The 17,696-nt window shown below is 34.8% G+C and overlaps 1 protein-coding gene across 29 annotated transcripts in view; it reads left to right on the top strand.

Annotated features, from left to right (window-relative positions):
- Sox6 (SRY-box transcription factor 6) overlaps positions 1 to 17,696 on the top strand; it is a 559,037-nt gene that overhangs the window by 131,327 nt on the left and 410,014 nt on the right. For 4 of the 29 annotated variants that reach the window (XM_063251827.1, XM_063251824.1, XM_063251825.1 and 1 more), the window contains exon 3: positions 6,881 to 6,960. The exons of the other annotated variants lie outside the window; for them this stretch is intronic. In XM_063251827.1, the coding sequence (XP_063107897.1) occupies positions 6,905 to 6,960 (56 nt within the window). In that variant the 5' untranslated portion in view covers positions 6,881 to 6,904. The remainder of the gene's footprint in view (positions 1 to 6,880; positions 6,961 to 17,696) is intronic. 29 annotated transcript variants of the gene reach the window in all.

Below are 17,696 nucleotides of genomic sequence, written 5' to 3' on the forward strand. Positions count from 1 at the left end.
TAATATTTAGATATTTGATCCATTTAGATTTTATTTTAGTATATGGTGACAGGCATGGGTCTAGTTTTAGTTTTCAGCATATGGAGAGCCAGTTTTTCCAACACCATTTATTAAAGAGACTGTTGTTCTTCCAGTGAACATGTTTGACCCTTTTATCAAAGATAAAGCGGTTGAGTGTGTTTGTAGTTGTGGTTGTATCTTCTAATCTATTCCACTGATCTTTGGCTCTGTTTTGGTTCCAGTACCATGTTGATTTTACTACAGTTGCTTTGTAGTATAACTTTAAGTCAGGGATTGTGATGCCTCCTGCCTTGCCTTTGCTGCTTAGAACTGTCCTTGCTATTCTAGGTCTCTTCTCGCTCCAGATGAATTTTAGGAGTGATTTCTCAAGTTCTATGAGGTATGTTGATGGTATTTTTATCAGGATTGCATTGAATCTGTATAAAAGCTTTGGGAACATGGCCATTTTCACAATATTTATTCTTCCTATCCATGAGCAAGGGATGTCTTTCCATTTTCTGAGATCTTCTTCAATTTCATTTTTCAGTGTTTTATTATAATTTTCCCTGTATAGGTCTTTCACTTCTTTCGTGAGAGTAATTCCTAAATATTTCATTTTTTTGGTTGCTAGTGTGAAGGGTGTGGCCTCTCTTATTTCTCTCTCTGTGACTTTGTTGTTAGTGTATAGGAATGCTATTGATTTTTGAGTATTGATTCTGTATCCAGGTACATTACTAAATTTATTTATTATATCTAGGAGCCTTTCAATGGAGTTTTGGGGATCTTCTATGTAGAGTATCATGTCATCTGCAAATAATGATAGCTTAACTTCTTTTCCTATCATTACCCCTTTTATTTCTCTCTCTTGTCTAATTGCTCTGGCTAGTATTTCCAGTACCATATTAAATAGGAGCGGTGATAAGGATCATCAAGGATGACCTGATTTTAAAGTAAAGGCCTTCAATTTTTGGCCGTTTAATATGATATTGGCTGTGGTGTCACCAAACAATTCTATTAAAAGAGGAAATCGTCACATATTCTTATTTAAAGGGAAACACCGTAAGAACACGCCAGTTTATCCTTACCATTATCATATCATAGGCTGAAGTGAGAAATAAGATACAATTATCAGAAAAGTGAATGGTAAGACATGAGCTATTTCACTTGCCTTACTTCCCCAGTGAATTTTTGAAAATACTGTTTTTAAAGAGGTAATATTGCAATTAGTATTACTTTATAAAGTTCCATCTTAGAAAAGATAGAGATTTTATGTTTCTGCCCAAGTAGGAAAGGTAGTCTTGGTAGAAATACAGACACAGACTGTTTTTAGCATGTTCATTTACTTTGAATTCCAGAGAAATGAATTCTTTGATGGCAAAGGGACTTTGATTTTAAAAATTCTAGAATAACTTATATTTTTAGAGTTTCTACTTCATGCTCTCACTTCAAGTTTAATTACTCAATAACTGCCAATATTTAAACAAAATACTGAAAAAATAGATAAGACTACATTTTTATCTATTTTTTTGTACTGGGATTTGAACTCACAACCTCATGCTTGCAAGGCAGGCAGTGTGCCACTGGGCTACATTCCCAGCCCAAGGTTACATTTTTTAAAAAACATAGAGGACTACCTCTCTTTCCCTTCCTTCTCTTCCTTGTTCCCTTAATGAGTGCTTGTTATGTTACCCAGGCTAACCTCTAACTCCTGGGCTCAAATGATTCTCCTGCCTCAGCCTACTGAGTAGCTTAGACCACAAGGGTGCACGACTATGCCCACTTTTTTTTTAATTGAAAAATTTGGAGAGATTTTTGTTAAGCACCTAAAAGTGTGGTTAATTCCTGATAGGCAGTAAATAATATTACTGAAATGAATGTGGAAATAAATGTGGGCACGCTCATTATTTCATTCTTTTGATTTTTCAGTTAATAGCATTTCCTGGGGGCTTACTATGTTCCAGGTAGACATACTTGAGATTTAAATGTTAATAACACACTAAAGCCAAGTTAAGTAGCTTAATACTCTAATGCAGAGACATATAAAGTAACAAATTATATTTGTCTTTAAATCAAGATATGAATGAAGAAACAAAGAAATTTGAGATTTACCAGAATTGAGGAAAGATTTCATTGAATAGATTAACATTTGACCTGCTTCACAGAGAAGTATAGCTGGTCTTTATCTGCAGGGGCCATGGAAATAGAATAATCTATAGTGAAGATATAATATTTGTAAAAATACATAGACATTAAAAGTATCTGGTGTATTTTGGGAATTATAATAAGTTCTATATGTTTGCCACAGATAGGGCCAAGAGAATGAAGTAAAAGAGTAGGTTATAAAATATATTTGAGATTTTGGTGGTACAGTTGACTGTTTCCTGACATAAACCTGGAAAATGTTTAATTTCAGCTCATTAACTTGGGTGAGACGTATATTTTTCTAGGCTTTATTTGATGTGTCTGGCTTATTAGATCACCATGAGACACGCTTTTAGTACCTTTACTAGAGAAAATGAAATATTAAACTTTTTAAATGATGAAGTTGTACAGAGTGTGACACAGTTTAAAAGAAGTTTAGGATAATGTATGACAAAACCTGCTAATCACTTTTTCTTAAAATAATCCTCTTTGAGCTTTTTGAACTTTCCTATATATTACTAGCCAATCAGTTTGCTAGAAAAGTTGTAGATTAGTCAGAAGTTCCTAAATTTTAAGAAGTAAGGGCATTAGGGGCTGGGAATTTAGCTCAGCGGCATAAGCACCTGCCTTGCAAGCAGGTGGTCGTCAGTTTGATCCCTGGTACCGATAAAAATGAAAAAGTCAAAAAAAAAAATAAATAAGGGCATTGGCTTCTAAAAGTTGTATGATTAAAGTTTTATTTGTATTTTTAAGATAAAAGGATGCATATGCAAAGTGTTTGAGTGCGTATCCTCTCGATAGTTTGAGGAAAGTATCAGTTGACTATAACTTTGAGTCTTTCATTTTTGTGAGCTATTTATGACATATGCTCTTAAAGGCTTTATTCTAAATGAAGGTTTCATTTTTATGTAAGGAGAAGGTCAAGCTTTGCAATATGTTATTTATAATTTTATTTTCTTCCAGAGAAATACCTCAGAGTCTCCAAACTTCATTTTAGTGAAATTATATAATTCTTTCACCTTGAAATTGCGTAAATAGCTCACTATCAGATTATAGAGAATATAATATGCTTTATAAGTCAAAAAAGTTTGCCACCAAGTAATACCAGCAGTGAAAATTGTCAGAGAAACAACTAATTAATCTCTGCTCCTTTACAGCTGTTTAATGCAATGCATAACTAAAAGTCCTGTTAAATTAATTAATGATTTCAATTATGAACTTTTCTCCAAAATGTTATGATTCGTATCAGGCTGATAATGCAGTGACCTAGGAGTGTGAAATCTGTGTTATGGAGAGAGTCGCCAGTTAATTGATTCACAAATTATTTAAAGTTTGTTGCCCCCAAGGGAGTGCTCAGTTTCACGACAGTCATTTCGTAAAGTGTACAAACTCCTTTTTCACCTTAAGGATGTCTTCAGTTATTAAGCATGATAAAATATCATCATGTTTCTAGAACTGTGAGTAATCTCAACATTTATGATTTAGAATCCGTGGATGAATATGTGGGGGTTAAATCTATGCCAAAAAAAGGAGAGAAAGTTAGCCAAACTTGTTCCTCTTTTGTGGCAGTCTTTTTAGTACTTTTAGTTTAATAATTTTAAGTACTTTTCTAAATATCATTTGTTTAATTTCTCTTTTTTCACATTTGCTATATATTGTGCATATGTCACAATAAAAGATAACATAATTATGCATTCTTAAGAATTTTAGAATGGGTAGTAACACAATATAAATTGTTTTGATGATTGCTAGTTGAAGGTTTTGGGTTGTGGGGGTGTGGCTAAAATACCAGTTGAATGGGAGCTGACTTAAATCAAACCCATTCGTTTCTGCTGGACACCTTGTATCTTTATAGTATACAGGAATAACTTAAGGGTCAAGTCAACTTGCAGTCTCCAGTCTGGTTATTTTACTCAAAACAAATAATGAAGTAAATGCATATACAACAAGAAGGGAGGGAATCAATAGCATCAATATTTTGTGATACATATATTGAAGTTTTATTGATATTTTTGTGCTCAGATTAAGTTCATTTCAGAGTGGGCATCTTTTCTATGCCCAACCAAAGTAGAAGGAAAGAGATGATTTGGAGGAGAGGTTTTTAATCAGGCTAAGAGGGCAGCAGGAAATTCTCTGTGAATCGTGGCTTCATTAAAGGGAGGCTGAAGTCTCCCTTTTGTTCCATACACATATGTAGGCTTAATCAGTCACTCACCATCCTTTGATTTTAAGGTGGCTGAACAATAGTTTTTGCAACTTCACTCCAAGTTGATAAGCAGTATGAAAACATTTTTTTAAAATTTAATTTGAAAAACCGATGTTCTGTTGGACAAATTTGTCTCGGCTCTGGACAGATGTATTTACTGATGGAGCAGGATGGTTATATTCTGGACGCTCAATATGTTTGCAGATTTTACTTATACTGGTGACTCTTTGTTTTACTTTTTTCTTCTTCTTTTTTTTTTTTGACCTAGAAAATTGCCCAAAGAGAAGAAAAATAGAGAAACAGTACTATTAAAAATAAGTTTATCTTTGTTAAACTTGGTGCAGGGCAAAAAGAAATGGACTTGAAAAGGAAGTAAATTTATACTAATTTTTGCATTGTAGGAAGTGCACTATTTTAGACACTGACTGACTGCTTCTGCTTTCTAAAATTAAGGAGCCTATAATCTCAGCGCCATTAACAAGTGCTGTCATTCAGATACACAGTGTCTGGCTGATTTAAATAAAATGAAATGAAGATAGTTGTTTCTGGTCCCTTGGCTTCACTCATTGCCATAAACATATGCTCTGCGTCCCGCTTCTTTCCATCTTATTTATGACTTTAATTTGTTGTGTGGGCTGCGCTAGAAATTAAATTTAATATAATTCTCCAAGGGACCCTGTCATATAATAACATGGTAATTTCTGTGTATCCTTTTGAAAAATGAGGAAATTAATTCTTCCTGACATGTTCTAATTATTCCAGTGTGAACGGCAAATCCGTTTTTCCTAGCCCCTGAAGTGTTATAGGCAAATGGCTGGTGTTCAAAGCTGAGGTGCTAATGCTGACCAGCAGTGCGTTTAATTTGAAACATGAGCAGACACCTTTCAACACACCTTTGTAATATTGGAGTACTTTACAGAAATTAATTCACTACTTATTTGGCAGCTTAGCCTCGGGGTTATGTTTTTTTATTCATCAATACTATAGTCATGTTAGCATAATGTGTCCTAGTTCCTACAGTACTTGATGTCTATGTATGGAACTTAAAATGTGCAGTGGATGGTTCAGCTCTGTGAATGAAGGAGAATCCAGGCGCTTCAGCATACCAGTTGTGTGCCAAATTATGTTTACACGTTACAGAGAGGTGTAGCAAGGTCTTGAATGTTAAGCTTAATTATAGTCTATGGTTAGCAGGTTTAACTGAAATTACATGGTGTAGAAATTATTGGAGGCAATCTTGCTGTGAAAAGACAACTATACACCGATGTCCTGCTGTAGATTTAAACTGTCTGAAATCTGTTTTTTTTTTTTTTGAACATAAGGAATGACATGATAAATAGCCAGTTCGTGAATTAAATTTACAAGCTAAGAAGCTCACAGTCTAAACTCTTCCAAGAATGAAGTAGCTATACTTTGGGAGATAAATGATTGAAGCCATTTTTGGAGTTATTGGCCATGTGTTACTATTCATTAACATCTAATGGAAGGTCTATGTGATGTTCTTTAGAGGGATTACAAAACGAACTTGCTTTATCTGTACTCTTTATTGTAAAACTGGCTATTACATACATTTCGGTAATCAAGTCAATTATTTGTGTCAGTTCTAATACAATTTCTTTGTTTTAGTGAGAGGTTGAAAAGTGCCATTATGCAAGACCATTTGTTGTTACAATGGACAAGAAAAATGAATGCATGAGATCCTACTTAAAACAGAAAGTAGAAATGCAATTAAACTTAAATAAAAGAAGTAGAATTGTGTTTAGAGTGACTGTAATCCAGGCTCTCTGTTCATGTTTTTATATCTCCATATTACATTCCCCTTAAATTTTAACTTAAATAGGAGAAATTGGAGTGGTAGCATAATTATTCTGATAAATATTGTCCATATTTTTCTGATGACCATTTAACTGCTAGATGTTTAATATTATTCTCTCCATCAGTCTAATGTGGGATACTGTCAGATTTATATTCTCTAAGCTTTTCTTTCTACTAGACATGCAAAAAATGGAATTCTTTTGCCTGGAAATGGAAATTGCCTATTCAAGTCCATGCCCCTTTTCACTGTTCTGGTGTAAGCAAGGCCATTCTAAAGTTATTCCTGTCACTTTGTAAAGGCAGGAGGTGGAAGGTGGTGATGGCAAGTAGAGGAGAAGCAGTGTACCCCTTCTTGTACCCGTAGAGTGTGTGAGCTGTTCAAGATCTGCTGATGGGCTTCTCATTCTGTCCCAGAAAAGGAAGGATAACCTACTACCCATTTGACCCTTCTTTCCCAACCTCCTGGCTTTCCCCCCACTTTTTACTGATTAAAACCAAAGAGCAGAGATGGGACTACATAAGATCCTAATCTCAGCAGATTAGACCCTTTCCAAAACTTGATACCATTTTTATGAGTCTTATTTAATATTTAATATAGGATTTACTACATTTCTAATATTATTCAAAGTGAAGGATTCATAAGAAGTTGTTGACCAGGTTAAAATAAACTGCTTATGTGTGCAATTTTGCATATACCTAGTTCCATTCTCTTTCTAGGAAAGAAACTGCAAACATTTTTATATGCTTCCATCTCAGGATGCTTCAATCAGTGTATCCAGCAAAATAAATGAAAAGAGGTAAATATTCAGTAATTTTGAAATTTTTTCTTTTAAAATATTACTTAGGCTCAGTTTTTGATGATTTAAACTCTTGAAAATCTTACATTTTCAAGTTAAAGTTGACAAAACTGTATTATTTCTATATATTCTTTACTTGACTCAAGGCAACTTATACATATGTTAAATTTTATTTAACAGATAAATTATAGTTTAACATTACATATAACATATATATACATACATAAATCATGTATTTTCAGAATGCCTATATTTAACTTATGTCTCCTTGTTAGCTCATCGATACCTTATGTCAGTATTTTATTTCATAAATCAAACTTACTCATTTTAGAAACTTATCCAATGTTTTTTTAAACCAATGAAAGGAGTTAAGCTTTTCATACTCTTAGACATAGTTTTTACGGTAGTTACAATAAACACTGAACATATAAAATATGCCAAGCAATGTAAAAGTATAAAGAACTCTTTGAAGCAGTTATTATTATATATATTTTCTAATTTTACTGACAAACTGAGCATAAATTATATAATTTTTCCTACTTACATGTTTTTCAGGTAGAAGGATATATCATTTAACATTATCAGTTGCTTAGCACAGTGCCTGGTACACAGTAAGCTTTCATGCAATGTTAGTTTTTGTTTCTGTTTTTGTGGTAGAGCGCTTGTGGGTCCTCAATTTCAACAAATATTTGTTGAATCTGTTTGTTAGTGTGATGATACAGATTATTGTGATAATGGAGAAACTAAATTAGTTTGTATTTAAACTTAGTTTACATCAACTCAGGTACTTATAAGCTTTGTAATCTTTTTTTTTTTTTTTTTGTCTTTTTCCTTTTTATCGGTACTGGGGATCGAACTCACGACTGCCTGCTTTCAAGGCAGGCGCTTATGCCGCTGAGCTAAACCCCCAGCCCCCAAGCTTTGTAATCTTAATTTACGTATACAAATATTTTACAAACACTTGCAGGAAGTTCTTTTTTATGTACTGCGAAGTATATAAAATGTCTCTGCTTCTACAGAGTTTATAGTCCAGTAGAGATGGCTATAGAGTTTAAGGTCAATATATAATAACTATACTACCAGGTAGACTGAGATTAATTATCTTTTAAAATAATTCAGGAGCAAAGTTTTAAGACCCTTTAAGATATAAAGTTAAACCCATAGTCGTAATCAGATTTTAAGCTTGGTTCACAGGGAAGGTGTTGACTCTGTGACATGATCATAGTATGGGTACAGAGCAAGGTTTCATATTCAGTCACATTTCCACTCAGTGTTATTCTGTGATTAAGAACATTTCATTCATATTTCATTTAACTTGCTAGTTGGACCAATATGTGGAGACAGTTTCAGACAGTTAACATAACAGCAAAGTAACATTTACTGATAACTTACTATAGAATGAGCACAAAATTACTCTTGAGAATACATACCCTCATTTAACCCATCAAACATCTTAGTGATGCAGATATTATTAGTAGTAACTCCATTTTGGAAGTAACAAAACTGACATTCTAAAAGATTAAGTTTTGCATTGTCTTAGTTTTCCATTACTGCAAAAACTATATGTGATAAATCAACCTATAAAAAGAAAAGATTTATTTCGGCTCACAGTTTTGGGAGTATCAATTTATGGTTGGTTGGACCCTATGTCTTTTTGAGTAAAGCAGCACATCATGGTGAGGAACTCATGTTTGAACAAAAAGCCACTCTCCTAATGACTGGGCTATGAAAGACAGGAAGGGAAAAGGAGCTGGGGCTCCACAGTCCCCTTTGAGAGCATCTTCCCAGTGAAGACATCTGATGAGGCCCTTCTCTTAAAATTTCCACAAGTTCTTCATAGTGCCGAGTTGGACACTAAACTTTTAATACATGGGCCTTTGGGGACAGTTAAGACCCAAACAACAGCACTTGGTTAAAGTTGCAGTGTTAGTAGGGGACGGAGCTGGTACTTAATGTTAGATTTGCTTTCCTGTGTTCTTAATCACAGAATTATACCGAGTGAAAGTATGACTGAATAGAGATACAGATTTGGGAATTATCTGCAAAAGAATGATAGATAAAACCATCCAATAAGATGCTATCTCTTGACAGATAGGGAAGGGGAGAGACAGAAATATAGAGAGAGAGACCTCAAAGTTGAAACTTGAAATTTTGAGAGGATAGTAAACAAGGAGAGTGAGAGAAGCAGTGAAAGGATAATAAAGAAGTAATTGAATAAAAATAAATAGGAAGGTTGTTATGTCCTGTGAGTCAAAGGAGAGAAAATCAGTAAGAGAGTGAACAATAGCAGTCACCATTGACTGAACACACCAGAATCAAATACTGCGGAGAATTTTAGAAGAACACAGATTTGTTGCTGAGGCCTGCAGCTGGCAGAAGACAGGTGATGCTGAGGCTGATGATGAGGGAGTGATACAGGAATAGCATACATTCATGTCAAACATATTATATTTTAGTCTTCCATTAGTATAATCAATGGTTTTCTTCAAGAGGATGAAGAGAATGGAAAAGTGATCAATGAATGTGTTGTATTAATGAAAAAAACTTATTTGCTATTATTAACATTTTAAGGGTGGAAAAGGACAAAATATCACCTTTCTCAGTTATTTCAAGTGAAATTAGCCTTAGTAGTGTAAAAGTTTTGATTAGTGTAGATTTGGCAGTTCAACCTAGTTCAAAGTTTCTATACATGGAAAATGATGTTTTATAGGTGTGTGTGTGTGTGTGTGTGTGTGTGTTGCTAGGGTTGAATGGGTTGGAAGCTAGGAATTTGTGCATGCTAGGCAAGCACTGTACCACTGAACTATATCCACATCCACAGTCCTTTGACATTTTCTAATCCTGGGGCAGGGCGCATGTAGCTTTATAAGACTTACAATAGAAGATTACCAAGAATACAGTAGGTCCTAAAAGTATGTCTTTAAATAAATGGTTTTAATACTTGAGTCATAGATATAAAGGGAAAGGTATTGCAGTCTAGGATTCCTGGCAGAAGAGTAGTTTGTCAAGAATTACTAGAATATAATTATTATTGTTGGGCTTATTGATCAGCATTTCTCCAGGGAATGATTTGAACACCACTAACTGCATTAGCTAACTGGATAACTAGCTGGTTTGGAGTGCTTATTAAAAATGCAGAATTTGGGGCTGGCGATTTAGCTCAGTGGCATAAGCACCTGCCTTGCAAGCAGGTGGTCGTTGAGTTCGATCCCCAGTACGGTTAAAAATGAAAAAGCCAAAAAAAAAAAAAAAATGCAGAGTTTTCTCTTCTCTCTTCTCTCTTCTCTCTTCTTTCTCTCTCTCTCATAGGGTCTCACTATATAGTTCAGAGTGGCCTTGGACTCACAGAAATCTTCCTGCCTCAGCCTCCCAAATGCTGGGATTACAGGCATGTGCCACCACACCTGATTTAAAAATTGTTTTTTTAAATCGGTACCAGGGATCAAACTCACAACCACATGCTTGCAAGGCAGGCGCTTATGTCACTGAGCTAAATCCCCAGCTCCCAAAATGCAGATTCTTGATGCCCCATCTCAGGCTATTGAATTGGAATCTGAATGACTAGGAATCTTTATTGAAACAAATTGCTTAGAAAATAAGAAAAATAATTTAGTAAGGCAATTTAATAAAAATTAAACTATAAAATAAAAGAAATGTAAATCTAGATTTCTGATTAAGGCTGTTTTTAATCATTGAATGTATCTAAAATAAATCGGATATTGAAAACTGTTTATTTTAAATATAAAACTCTTCTGGGCTGAGAGAATAGGTCTACCCTCACAATGCCTTGGTTTTATACCTCTGCACCAAACCAGCAGCACCACCACCCCCAATGGCAACCAGTCAACCTCTTAAGAGTAAAAAGCTAATTTATATATTGTTTCAGTACCATATAGAGACTGTTTCTGAATCTTTTGTCTTTGAAGACAATTTTATAAATGTGCTCTGACTCTAATTAACTTTGAGTATGTCTTTGAATTAAGAATTGGTGTTCTGAACTCTCTTAGAGAGCTATAAAAATGATGTTGATGCTTTTCCATTGTTCTTGTGTTACTGGGTAGAGAGAGCTCAGGTATTTATCAGACGAGAAGTGCTAAGTAAGTGTTACTATTCATCTCTGAAAATGAAATCAAACATATTTTTGAGTTGGTAGTAGTGGAGGGATTGGAAATGAAAAAGGTGACTGGATACTGCAATGAATGCTGGTTTGAAGAAAGTATAAATCCCCAAACAGCCTTATACCTTAGATTTGAGATGATTTTACTTTCTCTCCTTTTTCTGATCCTACATCTTACCTGCCATGGAGAACTTAGTGATTACCGGAATATGGGAAATATTTGATACTGTCTAACTGGATGTGGACAATTAGCATTTTTAATAGTAAAAATGCCCACGACCATAACGCTTTCTATAATTCAATAGAAAGTAAGAAATTGCAGAAGTTACCCATGGTGAATACTTCACATAAAATCTGAGCCATAGTGGGAAAATTAAAACATTAGGAGGCTAAATTTAGTGCTTCATAATTATGAAAAAGGTACATTATATTTTCTTTTATAATATGTTCTATTTTACTCTTCATGTTTTCTTTTTTCATCTAGCTTACAAATGTGAATATTTGATTTTTAAAATTTGCATTTCTTTAACTATTGTTTGAACCTAAATTCCTGAAAAGCATTGAGATTTTCCCTATGTATAAAATGACTGAAACTTTGAATTTTTTCCCAGCTGCATAAATTATTAATTTCATAAATTTTTCTGACTTGTTTTATGGAAAGTATCCTGTAAAACAAGGCTACTATATGCCAGAAACTGTTTGAGACAGGGTGAATATGGCAAAATCCTTGCTTTCATTAAGTCTATGTTTTAGTGGTAAAGGTTGAGAGGGATGTTAAAACATAAAGAAAAATAAATAAATTATACTCATTGGAAGATGAGTTCTGCGAAACAGGATGAAAATGTAAGCAGTGCTGATGCAGTAGGCTGCAATTTTATTTTATTGACCAAAACACAGTAAGACTTCGTAGATAAGACCAGAAAGAGGTGAAGGAGCGAATCCTGCAGATGTCTAAGGGAAGACCGTTCTAGGAAAACGAGTGAGTGTCTCACGTAGAGGAATGGACTTGGTGATTACGAGGAACAGCCAGGGTAGCTGCGTGGTGTGGATGCTGAGGACTTACATGACCTAACTACTGTAAGAGCTTTGGTTTGTATCCTGAGGAAATCTGCACAAGATCGTTTCTCAGCAGAAAGGTGACATGATCTGATTTTATTTTCAAAGGGTTTTACCACCTGTTGTGTTGCATACAGGCTGCATTGAACAGACTAATTAGAAGGTGTCTTTTTTGGGGGGCTGCTAAAAACAAAATGCTGTTGAGTTAATGACTTATTTTTCACAGTTCTTAAAGCTGGAAAGTCCAAAAGAAAGAAACCAGTAGATCTTCTGGTGAGGGCCTACTTTCTTACGTGGTAGAGGAGCTGAGGGATCTCCCTCTGAGTCTCTTATAAGGGCACTTATCCCATTTCTGAGGCTGAACATAATGATGTGATCACTTTTCGAAGGCCTCACCTCTTAGAAATGAAGATTTCAACAAATAAATTTTGAGGGACCGCAATCATTTGGACTATAGCAGGAGGCTTTGTGGTAATTAAGGTAAAAGATGATGGAGAATTATATAAATCAATGAATGATCAAATGACTAAATCAATGGTACCATTTCTGGTCATTTTTAAAAAATGTAATGAAAATTGATATAAGTAAGTTTTTCCTAAAGAAGTTAGAATCATTAGATTGAGCTGAAAATGAAAGAATAGGCAATAAATAAAAGTGCTAGTGTGGATAGAGATGATATAAAATATTTTAAGCAAAGAAAAGTGCATGTTCAAAGGTCCTGTGGTGAGAAAGTAGATGTTATATTCTAACAATTGGAAAATTGCCTGTGAGGTCAAATCTCAGAGAGCTAGCATTTTAATGCTAATTGTTCAGGTGTTTGATTTATTTCTCATTATAATCTGAGGTAGTTCCTATTGCTTCCATTTTATAAGGAAATTTAAGCATACAGAAGTCTAGCAATCTGCCTAGGATCAGATGATTAAGAGTGAGCAGAGTTTCTGTATTTATTATAGCTATCTTTCCCCCTCATCCCAGAGCAAATTCAGTGATAAATTAGGGACTTTATTTTGCTTGCGGCTGCATCTTTAAGAACAAAAACAATGCCTTGCATGTGGTAGATGCTCAGCAAATATTTGCTAGTGAATGAATGAGACGGTGAATTGGAATCAAGGTGTATCTCACGGCATTCTTTATTACATCCTGTATACTGTGATGTAAAGTAGAGCTATCAGATTGTTTCTTAGAGAAGTTTTTGATAAAGGACCAAAGCTGTTGGTACAATCCAAAGGAGATGAAGAAAAACATTGCTGAAAGGGTGATTGAACTCAGAAAAAGGTAACTTAAAACAAATTTACTGTGAATTAGAGTAAGTCTGAAGGAGAGGAAAAGAAAGCTCTGATTCTAAAGCTGCATTTCTAACTTCCAAAACAGCTTTCACTAGAAGCGAGGGCTGCAGGTCTATTTGCCTTTCCACAGGTGTCTGTTGCTTTGCTTTAGACAGTCTGTTTCTTTGGAAGCACAACATAGCCCACGTGTCCTATATAATTTTTCTGTCTGGTCCTTGTTAATATTTTATTCAGGAGCCTCCATTCCTTTAATGTTTTTTCTCATCAGGCAATGTCAGAGGATTTGTCCTCAGTGCAGTATGACCTGTGAGATGCAGAATATCTCTTCACTTCTGACTTAATAGTTCAGGTGTGTAACTTTGTACCAGTATATCCACGGCTATTTCTCTCTGAAACAGAAATTTATCTTTCTTATAGGAGTTGAGGCCTAATCTTTCTATTTCTTCAGCTTATACTGGTTCATGTTCTTTTACCATTTTCTTTTTCCAAAGGAAAAAATATTCCATCTTTTTTTGTGGAGTGACATCTTCACTTGGGTGGTTTTCTATTTCCATTCCCTATAGGGTAGGGTCTCCTGTCTCTTTCATAGCCTTGGAGACTCAGGTTCTAATTTCTGTTTTACTTTTCTTTATCTGTGGGATTTGGAACAAGTTACTTGAGTTTTTTAGTCTCAATGTCTTATCTTAAAATTCCATTTGTCCTGCTGACATTGTAAGTTTGTAATATGTCAGTTCAAATAGTGTCTGGGAATATACTTTATAGCTAGAAAACACTGTTCAAATACAAAATATTATTACTTAACCTATGCATACAATTAATTTAGATTTGTTCAGAAGAACAGATTTTTTTTTTTTTTTTTTGGTAGTGGGATTGAACTCATGACCTTATGCTTGCAAGGCAGGCACTTATGCTGCTGAGCTAAATCCCCAGCCACTAACAGGGTGTTTTCAACTTTGCTAATCCTTGAAATATTTTTCTCTCTCTTTTTTTTTTTTCTTGTCAAAATCAACCAATTGGAATCTAGCTTCTATTTGGTTCTGGCTAACGCTAACCTATTACCTTCAAGATTTTTAGCAGTTGCCTAGTTCCATATTCAGTGTGGTTTTTCTCAGCTTTGTCTTCTGTAGCAATTAATATTGTTGACTAAAAATGACTCAGCATAGTACTAAACAGGTAGCAGATATTCAACAAAACTCTGGAAAGTTAATGTTTCTCACTAGCTTTTTATTTTCAGGAATCCACTTTTTTCTCCATAAACTACATGCATTTCTAATGTTGGCCTTTTCCCTGCTGTTTTCACTCTTTATTTTCTCTTGGAAATTTGATTCGTTCTAATGCCTTTTAACCTTGCAAAAATGGACCCCACATCTACTTTCCAGCTTTATCCTGAGTTTTGGTTCTCCTGTTTAATTCTATATTTCTACCTACTTATACCATTGTCACTTCAAATTTACAAAGTTTGCCATCTTTTGCCCTAAACTGATCTTTCTTTTAGGGCTTTTTGGTTTTTCAGGGATGCCAGCAGTCTACCACACAGATTTGAAACTTTAAAAGTACTTTGACTTTTCTTCTTTGTCACTACAATGGTCAAATTTATTTGTGTTAGAATTACTCATAAAGCACTATCTTAGATGCGGGGATATGAAAGTGAAACAAAACTGAAAAATTCTACCAACTATCTTCTTTTCTAGTCACTTGCATTCATTCATCCACTTATTCAACAAATATTTATTAACAGTCACGAGATTGCTCTTTTGCGTAAAGTTGTCAGCGAATTGGCTTCATGGGATATGGATACATTTGATTGGAAAGCAGAATGAGAAGGAGTGAACCATACAAATTATTAAGGGAAGAGCTTTTAGGCAAAGTGGGACATGTGCAGAAAGGCCTTCACGTGAGAGATGCAGGCTGTTCGAAGAAAAGTTGGTACCAACAGTGTAAGTAGAGTCAAATGAGTGAGTAAAAGGAAAATTGGAAATACTTAATATGGAGTGATAGCTGGTAACCAGACAAGGAGTATCCTCAAGATCATGACGAGAAGTTTGAGTTTTATTCCAAGTTAGGTAGGGAATTACTGAAGTATTTAAGAGAGAAATAAGATGTGATTTTTATTTTTTAAAAAATCACTTTTCCATGTAAAGAATAGACTATACAAAAGCAGAAGTGGAAGGAGGAATATCAGCTAGGAAACTTATACAAATTATTTAAGTGAAATGACATAGCTTGGGCTACAGTATACACTATGGAAATATAAACCAAAAAGAAGTGCTTTTTTGAAGTAAATATAGTTTCTGGTAAATGGTGAACTGGCAATATTTTTCTCCTAGATGCCTTTTTTTTAGGTGATAAGAGAACAAATGCTGGCTAGATTTGTAGCCTCCTTCCTATTTTAGCCAAGCACAATTGTGCAGTAAATACATAATATGCAGCCATTCTAGATAGTACACGGCAATTCTAGATAGAAATGGTATACAGCCATTCTAGACAGAAATGAAAGAAGCACTTCCTGTGAGTTGGGGAAAGCCAGGCAGAGCCTGGGAGGAGTAACAAAAGGCAAATTTACCCTTTCTGTGAGCCAGCAAAAGCCATGCAGGGCCCAGAAGGAGAAACAAGCCAATTTTCCCTTCCATGAGTTGGCAGGGGCCATGCTGGGCCTGGGAGAAATAACATGAAGCCAATTTGTTCTTCTTGTAAACTGGCACAAACCATATGGGGACTGAGAAGAGAAGCCAATTTTCCCTTCTTTTGAGTCAGATGAAGCCATGCTGGGCCTGGGAGGAGTAACATAAGTCAATTTGCCCTTGCCATGAGGAGCTTGGGAGGAGAAACAAGCCAATTCTCCCTTCCTGTGAACTTGTGCAAGCCATGTGGGGCCAAGGAGGAGAAACAAGAAACCAATTCACCCTTCCTGTGAGCCAGTGCAAGCCACAGAGGGTCTGAGAGTAGAAACAAGCCAATTTGCCCTTTCTGTGAGTCAGCTGGTGCATGGCTGAGAACTGTTCCTTCCCCAAGTTCCTTCTCCTCTGGCTGATTCAGAGGAGAGGCTGATAGCAACTGAGATACAAAATCCACTTAATGTTTGTATTATTTGATTGAATTTCAGGCCTAACGCCAATAGTCTAAGCTTTTATTAAGAGGATAACAATATGTAATATTATCAAATATAGGCTATTTACTTCTGTCTTGTTTTTTAAATCCAATAATGTTCTCACTGTTTTGTTTTCTTCCCTTTTATTGTCTTGTTTTATTGAATGTTCTGTTTTGTTTGATTTTATTATGTCTGGTGTCATGGGCAGCAATTTTGAAGATAACAAGAGGCATCATGGTAGAGATTGTTCATTTCCTATTATCCTGTTTTGAAGCCCTGTATCACTTTCACTGTTTTGTTTTGATTGGCCCAGGTTTTATTTTATTTTGTTTTATTCTCTTAAAAATCAGAGACATGAAGGAAGTAAGATATCACTCATTAAAAACATTTTTTTCCTTATTACTTCACATATAATTGATCTTCCCATCTATATTTTCTAGGATGAAAACTAGATCTTATTCTTTGTTTCACTAGTATCTGATGTGGTATCTGTGTATTATTTGTTGAGGGAGACAATAATGAAACTATTTTTATGTCCCTCTGCACAGATTACAGTACTAAAGTTTCTAAAATCTAAAATGAGTTTATGTTTTAATAAAAGCAAATTATGATAGTTTATTTTCATTGTTAGGTATATGAACTGCTCAATGTAAAGATCATTGATATGGCTTATATAAATTAAATGTGGATTAATTTTTTGTATCAAGTAGTATTAGTTGTCATCTAAGTAGCTGACTATTTCAGTGTACTTGGATTTTTTTAATGATTGATACCCACCTGTAAGGAAAATGATAAAATACTTAACTTCTTAATATGTACTATTAAAATAACCCTGCAGTATCTTCATGTGACATGGTATAGAGCTGAGGAAAGTCTTCAGACCGCTACCAAGCCCTGCTTAGCAGCAACATGGAAGTCATTTAGTCAGTTTCACTACAAATTTGAAATCTACTGTATTAGACACATGTGCAGAAGCTTTGTTAATTGCTAGCTTATTTTCCATATGGTTCTGTTTTAATGAAACATATTTGATGCAGATGGTTGGAAAGTAAGTTGGGCAGTGCCTAAACTGGCTCCAATTCCTGCAGTACTTCCTGCTACACTAGTGCTTACCAGTGCTCTTTATAATATTCTGTATTCCAGCTTTTAAAAGTGCAAATGTAGCCTAAGATAACTGGAAATTCTTCTT

The sequence above is a fragment of the Cavia porcellus genome, unplaced genomic scaffold (genome assembly GCF_034190915.1).
Source record: "Cavia porcellus strain 051 isolate PalLab524CR breed Dunkin Hartley unplaced genomic scaffold, mCavPor4.1 scaffold_6, whole genome shotgun sequence".
NCBI lineage: Eukaryota > Metazoa > Chordata > Mammalia > Rodentia > Caviidae > Cavia > Cavia porcellus.